We start from the raw sequence: 7,829 nt of genomic DNA, 5'->3' as shown, positions 1-7,829 counted from the left end.
TTGCAAGATAACTGAAATACATGCATGAAATACATTGCCCCAAGGCAATACATAAAACCTGCCTGTTAGTGGGCCTTGAGGATAGGGTTATTGACCACTGATATAGAGTTTGATTTTACCTGCAAGTATTTTTCTCTTTGCACATCTCGAAAATAAACCCCAGAAAACATAAACCATCACATAACCGTGATAAAACATGTATACAAAGAGTACGGTTGCCTTGGTTGCAAAATATCTGAATTTTTTGCACTTAGAAAAACACAGAGGCTGCAGATAGAAATGAAAAAGTAACATTTAATAACAAGACATAACAAAATGGCTTGTGTAGAACTTGTACTAAGATATAGCTTGTTTTTTTTGTTTTTTTTTATCACAGTAAAGGGTTCCATGACATTTCCCGGCAATTTTATTCTGAGTGCAGCAATTTAAGGTCGCAGCATGCAATAAAAGCCCATCCGGGTCCATCAGACCAAAATGCAGAAGATACAATGGGGGGGAGATTTACCAAAACTGGTGCACAGAGTCTGGTGCAGCTCTGCATACTAACCAATCAGCTTACCAGGTTTTATTGTCAAAGCTTAACTGAAGAAGCTGAAGTTAGAAGCTGATTGGTTACTATGCACAGCTTCACCCGGATTCTGTGTACTCAAGTTTTAGTAAATCTCCCTCACTGGAATACAACTAATGAATTCATTTTTAGTCATCACAATCTGATATTTTTTAAACAGAGGAAAACTGCAGGTTCCAGGGTACAGTTTACTCTCCTTAATAAGACCATAAAGTGATATTCCACTTACATCCTAGGGACTATGGCAGTGAGACTTTCCCGCCCATCAGCTCACACCTGCTACAAAAAGTCTAACTACGTCTGCTAAATAACAGAAAATACATTAAGAACTCTGAAGGAAGAGTTACACCACCTTGGACTAGGCACAGTAGGTGAGCAGGTCTGGGAACAAAGTGTATATGTTTAGCCAAAACATATTTTTAGCTTTGAAGAGGGTAAAGAGGGTTAAAACCTATTTTTGTCTGTCTGCTTACCACTGGGGAGTTACCATCGTGGACAGCTGTCCTTGGAACATTGGAAGATTTCCTTTCACCTTTTCTTTTAGGGACAACTTCAAAAGTTTGGATTTCCCCCTCACTTTTTTTTTTTCAAGGGAGCGAAAGACGACTTGTGAGACGAAACACATCAGGAGCGGAGACTTCAGATGAGCAGCAGTGTTGTGAGCCGTCCAACAATTTTCTACATTGTTCATATAATAAAACACTATATTAGAAAATAACACTGTTGTTTCCTTTGTTTCCAAGGCTTTATGTTGTGGTTTGCCATGAATATTTTTGTGCATTGAGGTGAAAGCCATCCATCCTGCCTGATGCCAAGGTTTGGTATGGTGTGTGGCCATTACCATTACATAGGAGAGAGCTGGTCATCCTGCCTGGGATCAGAAAAGGTTTGATAGGACCTCCTTTGTAATGAGGTCTTATTTTCTGTTAAGGAGTCACGCCGGGTGGTGGTATGGGTGGAAAGTTTTATTGCATCACAGTGGCTTGGCATGAATACTTTGAGACTTTTTCCATTATTGATTGCTTGGCTTATTTAATAGATGTCAATGCAAGCCACTCTGAAGTCGCTCCCCAAGTAGTGCAGGAACTGATTACAACGGTTCCATTGCAGTAAATGGAGCGAAACTTGTCAAGACCAAGTCCCCTGACAAGTCACACCATTGTAAAATGATTGAAGTTTATTTCTGAACAGCACATGTTTTTCTATAAAATACAAAATTTTACAAAAGGGTCTGACCCTTCCCCCACTCGATCCAAACCTTAAAAAAAGTTGTGCCTAGAGATACACTTTTTTTGCAGTGAGCTGACAACTCTGCCTCTGCTGCAGTGACATCCCAGGTAGTGTTGGCAGCCCTAAGCAGTTGTCCCCTGCTGGACTACAGAACACCCCCACTCTCCTTATCTCTATAACATTGGGGGAGGTGTTCTGTAATGGGCTTCCACAACTTTCCTCTACTGAGGTTCAACTCTTAAGCGACTAAAGGCTGAAGGAGTCTTGCGCAATCTCCTGCTTGGTGCACTAAACATTTACCCAAGACTTCGCAAAGTGGGATATTCAGATTTCCATTGCATATACCACATTCCACCGGAGTGTGCATTGCGATTTGCTGTTTATTTAGTGCACTAGTATAAATGCCACAACCTGCACTGTTTAATGGTGCAACATCAACAGATTATCTGGTCCTGAGTGTCAAGAGGGTGGAGCAAAAGGTAACCAAATTCTCCACCTGAGAAAGGTCACACGGCACTCCGGCTATCTGAGAGCAACAATGGACAGCTTGCTGGCTTTGAAAAACTTGGGCTGATGAAATAGTACCAACTGTCTAGTGGAACGAGAAACTAGGCAGGGTTTGGATTGGAGTCTTTCCCCTTGAAGAGCTCTACCCCTCACACCTTGTACCCCGCTGTATCACAGTTAGAGAGCCAAAAAACCAATGAACTCTTTATTGGCTACATTCCAGCATCTACAGTGTAAAAATCAAACGTGTTTCGGCCACTATGGCCTTCCTCAGAAGGCCATATTGGCAATAACGCATTTGCATTTTTACACTGTACATGCTTGAATGTAGTAAATAAATATTTTGGAATGAAGAGTTCAGAGTTGCCGGCTTTCTAATTGTGATTGAGCTACACATGGGACTGAACTTCCCAGCCAGAGCACCGGGTTTCAACCATTGAAGTTTGGAAGCAGCAGTTGAGCTAGGGTATGTTTTCTGCACTTGTGCCCTGCTGTACCCCACACCATAATGTAAAATGGGCTTAAAGTGTTTGTTCACCTTCAGCAACATTTTCCCAAAATCCCCTGATGCAATTCGAGATGCTCTGAACAGTACATATCAGCACTCCTCCTGTTTTAAATGATGTACATCCTCCCATTACACATGCAGCTGTGGAGGAGGGGAGCTTTCCACAAAGACCACTGGACCCTCAATTCCTCTTGATCTTGTCGTTTGCAGGATGAGCTGGACAATACAGCTGAGCGCCCCCTAGTGTCCACTGTATAGACTATGCCAGTGCACTCTTTCCTTCTCTAGCTGAGCTCAGAGAGCGTGCTGCACACTAAACATATGCCTAATGAACGGCCTGGCGTTTCGGGTACTGAGCTCAGCTGGAGTGGTTGCACTAAACATAGTTTGAATGACACAGAGCTGCCACTAGGGGGCGTACAATTGTAATGCCCAGCCTGTCCTGCAAATGATAGGATGAAGAGGGATCAAGGAGCCTGCGGTCTTTGTGGAGAGCACCTTCCTCCACCAGCGCTGCATATGTAATGGGAGGATTACACCATTTAAAACAGGAGGGAACCCTGGTATGTTCTATTCAGAGCATATGAATTTCAGGAAAATCAAGCTGAAGGTGAACTTACACTTTACAGATGAACTCCGGGCTAGGCAAATATTGTCTAAATACAAGAATCATGTATACCTCCTTGAATATTGGTGTGCATTTTGTGTATTTATTCCAGATCTGTGCAGTAATGCAGGAGCTTCCTATAATACAGACCAGACACTGCTGCTCTCTCTCTCTTTGTGCAGGGTGACTGGTCTTGTCTCCGCCCCCTCCTGTAGTTGTCTACAGGCAGCGCGTAGTAGGTGGAGCCTGCTGGGCCCCTCCCACAGCACTGCTCTCAGCACAGACTATGTACAGCACAGTGATGATGTCACTGCTATTTTTTACAATGTACCCGGGCATAAAAAGTAGGGACAAGTCCTCTTTAGAATTAAACTTCATGGTTGTCATAAAATGTCAAATCTAAACATTGTTAGCTAAAGTATACTCCCCAAGAGGTTAGTGTTGGCAGTGTGAGAAGCATTTGAGGTTCAATAAGGCTCCCCGGCATTGAGTTGTGTCTCCACATAGTAGTGTGATAGATAGAAGTATGTGCCATGTCAGGAATTACAATCGATGATGGCAGTGGAACCTTTCAGAATAAACCAATATATCCCCCAGCATTGGCTGAGAACCGGACCCCTGTGAAGAAACCCCCGGCTGCTTCTCTTCACCGAACATCATTAGGTGGGAATACGGCTCCGGAGATACTCCATAACAGCCGTCGTCCCCTTGGCCAGAATGGCCGCCCGCGGGTTCCTGAACGGGTTTCCTTCCAGATGGAGAGCTCTGTGGACAAGCAATATACACCCAGCATTAGACACATCACTGTGGTCAGGTAAAGATATACTTCAGGCAAAAGTAAAAAATAAAAAGGGACTTTGTCACATAAAATACATTTTCCTAAAAACACTTAAGTAGAACTCCACTCTTCTTTTCAGTCTTGCACAGTTGTACCGGCTCCTCTCCTGGACCAAAATAGTTTACTCTGGTTTAACCGCACACTGTGAGCTGCTCAGAATGTGCATTAGAATCTGCAGCAAGTCTTTTTTCAGGGAACGAGGTCTGGCTCTTATCCCGCTCTGCACTGATGTGGAGGACGGGATTTGACCCCTTTAGAATCCAAAATGAGGCTTTGATAACACATAGTTCCACCTATGTGTAGGGGTTTTATTCCCTTATTCAATGGAATATTTAGGTAGCATGGTGATGAGAGTGGCCTCTGTGCCCTAATTACGTCAGAAGTAACAAAACACGTAGGATGGAGCTCATGCTTGTGGCGTCACCAGGCACGTTCAAACCAGGAAGTTGTTGGATCAGATCCCCTGATTGGCATTATCAAGCGCTTGTTGTTTTTAACCTTTTTGAGTGGTTACATACTTTTAATAAAAATACATATACAGTTTTAAACTATGTGGGTTCCCTGATTTTCAGTTTTTTATCACGGTTGATCCTCTTATGTCATTGGATGGGAGGTCTTGACTACAGGTGGCGATGTGGAGGCGATACAAGTTCCCCTACAGAAGACGCATGGATTTACAAAGCTCTTGTGACTCTATTCACAAAAAGGGGTCCATATGTCCCGGTAAGAGTCCTCTGTATCTAATGTGGTTGCACACTTTGGTGTTGAGAATTTAGTTGGGTTTTTTGATTTTCACTTGTCACTTCTAGCATGGCAATATAGATTTATAAGCAAGTCGATTAGAACCAGCCTCATTTTCTAGAAGGGAAGGTGCAAACCCCCGGCGCCTTACCAGAGTAAAAAGATATTTATTAAAATAAAAGAAAGCCAATAAAATGCATACTCACAAAAGTACCAAGGTGTACAGCATGTAAATGAGAGAATAACATGAGGTACAAAGAGCAAGTGCTTCTAAAACCTCACATGGAGTAACTGACACGTTTGTGCGGCCCTGAAACGCGTCAACATGCTCCATGTGAGGTTTTAGAAGCACTTGCAGTTTGTGGTTTGGCCTCCTCCTCTGTTGAGGACTGAGCGCTGGAAGTGTTTGGCTGTTTTTTTCTTGTCCACCTCATTTCCTGGCTGGATGACGTCCAGCATCATCCCAGCCCTTTTCATTCCAATCTGACTATCCCTGACCTGCCCCTTTCATTAATTTGATTTTCAGCTCTTTCAATCATAGAAGCTCAGAATCACACATGGAGCTTATCTAGGGCAGTCTGCCTAAATACAGCCTGCCTAGGAACGCTTTCAGACGGACATCCGTCCATCAAGACATTTTGATATTTGCGTAACTTCTCCCAAGAGCCAGCCCACTGCTTACATCAGGGCAGAGGGCTCTTGAGAGGAGTACTGAGGCCGGGTGCTGGGATGTTTTCAGGGAGTTCACCTCCCACCAGCCATGATCTGCCTGTATAGCATACAAAGCACAGAGACCCAGTGATGGATTTAAAAGTCTACAAACTATCATGTATATACTGGAATTTTTTTATTTTTTTATTTTAATAGCAATGGCAGCGATCTGATACTTTGTGGGAACCAGTGGCACTAATATAGTGATTACTGCAAAAAAAAAAAAAAAAAAAGCACTGTCACAGAACTATTGACACTGGCTGGGAAGGGGTTAGACATCTAGGGTGATCAAAGGGTAAAATGTGCGCCTAACCAGTGTTTACTATGTACTGTTTTTATTAAGGGATGTGCTGGATTTTATTCCCTGCTTCCCAGGGAAACAAAAACCAGCACATCCCTGCAGACAGGACAGAGCTCTGCCTTGTTTACATAAGCAGCGCTCCGTCCTGTGTGGAATTCATGTCACTGTGAAGGATAACAGGAGGCCCCAGGCTGAGCTTTTCCAGCCTACTAGGAAAGGTGACTCAATGATCCCTCACCTTATGCTCTCACAGTTCCCCAGGGCTGGAGGGATCTGCAGGAGGTCATTATTCTGGAGGTCCAGGGTGGACAGCTTTGTCAGTTTATTCAGCTGCAAGGGGTCTATGGATCCGATCTGATTGCTGCTAATGAGGATTGTATCCATAGTAGGGATCCGGTACAGAACCTCGGGAAAAGTTTTAAACCTGGAAACAGAGGAATAAAAGATGATGTTACAATGTTGCTCACCCGGGAATACAACATTAAACCAAGGGTTGGGCTCCATGGAGCGCACACGCGCACCTTTGCACGTGGCATGTACAGGCAACCAATTGGATTGCCCACATGCAAGAAACACTCAAAAGAAGTCCATGACCCCTGTAACGAGATGCATGGGGGTGCCATTAACACTTAACGGCACTGCCATGTGTCTGCCATAATCTGACTGCATTGTATAGAGAGGCTCAGAGACCCAGTGATGAAATAAGGTATGTAAAAAAAATAAAAAAATAAAATAAAAAAAAAAAGATTTTTTTTCAAACATTTCATTAGCATGTTGACGGGGGGTGCCTAGGAAGGCAAATTATTATCAGAATAAACCTCAGATTTAAAGTGTCACTAAATCCACATCATAAAAAAGATCAATAAATGGTGTATTACATGCTGGTCATCCTCTCACAGTCACTATGAGATCAGTTTTCTGCAAAAATACTGGTTGCTCCTGCTGCTCTTTATCTCCATCTTCAGTCCATGTCTCCAACTCAGTTGGGGATTTTGCAGAGCAGTGTTGGCAGCTCTGCACATGCTCAGTTTTCTATGCTGAACATCTCCTCCCTATCACATCTCAGCAGCCCATGTGACTATAAAGTCACACATGACTGAGTAGAGTTGTTGCTTTTAAAATTTCTTCATGGTATTAAATAGCCACCGTGAACAAACGCAGATTAAGTCAGTTGACGCGTTTCAGCCTATAAGGCCTGAGTCATAACCACATGTGCCTTAGCTGATGAAAAAGATCAAAATGCCTTGGTGCGTTTTTATAGGGTGTTGAGGCCCTGGACATTAAATGTGAGAACGTTTAGTGGAGCCATAACCAAGGTGGAGGAGAGATGGGGGGGGAATGAAGGTAAGGGATGGATGCTGGGAGGAAACGGGAGAGGCAGTAGTAGGAGGAGGGGCCGCAACAAGGGTTAGAAGAAAAGGAGAGGGAGGGCGATGGAGAAGAGAAACCTAAATAGGGTCAAAAAGTGCCTGAATGTCACTTAAAGAGATAGGAAAGGTGTCTACTGGTAGGTCAGTAGTAGTGACAACCAGGGACAAAAATGGGTGTGCATAATACCCTAGAAGGGTATATGTGTACTTGGTGGGGGAAGCAGTGAACGGTCTCCGGGTTGTTACAGCCAACATGGATATACATATATCTACAGGATAGATATATACGCCAAGAAGCAGAACTCAATGGTGGTATGTTGTGGGAGACCAAAGTATCTGAAGGGTCTCCGGGGACATATCTGGCACGTGGGTCTACAGTAGTAAGGAAAGATGCCCGTGGGGGGCATCCAGTGATATTTCGTGAACAACCAATGACATTTTAAATACT

General features: G+C 43.6%; 1 protein-coding gene across 2 annotated transcripts in view; it reads right to left on the bottom strand.

The window, feature by feature from the left end:
- Positions 1–274: 274 nt before the first annotated feature.
- LRRC40 (leucine rich repeat containing 40) overlaps positions 275–7,829 on the bottom strand; it is a 78,217-nt gene continuing 70,662 nt past the window's right edge. For both annotated transcript variants that reach the window (XM_077450488.1, XM_077450489.1), the window contains 2 exons: positions 6,250–6,435; positions 275–4,185 (listed from right to left, as the gene is read on the bottom strand). In XM_077450488.1, coding sequence (XP_077306614.1) covers positions 4,080–4,185; positions 6,250–6,435 — 292 coding nt within the window. In that variant the 3' untranslated portion in view covers positions 275–4,079. The remainder of the gene's footprint in view (positions 4,186–6,249; positions 6,436–7,829) is intronic.

This window comes from Lithobates pipiens, unplaced genomic scaffold (assembly GCF_037356315.1).
Source record: "Lithobates pipiens isolate NorthernLeopardFrog02 unplaced genomic scaffold, aLitPip1_a1.2 Scaffold_23, whole genome shotgun sequence".
Taxonomy (NCBI): domain Eukaryota; kingdom Metazoa; phylum Chordata; class Amphibia; order Anura; family Ranidae; genus Lithobates; species Lithobates pipiens.
The sequence above is the reverse complement of the archived record's forward strand: the minus strand, read 5'-3'. Positions and strand labels throughout refer to the sequence as shown.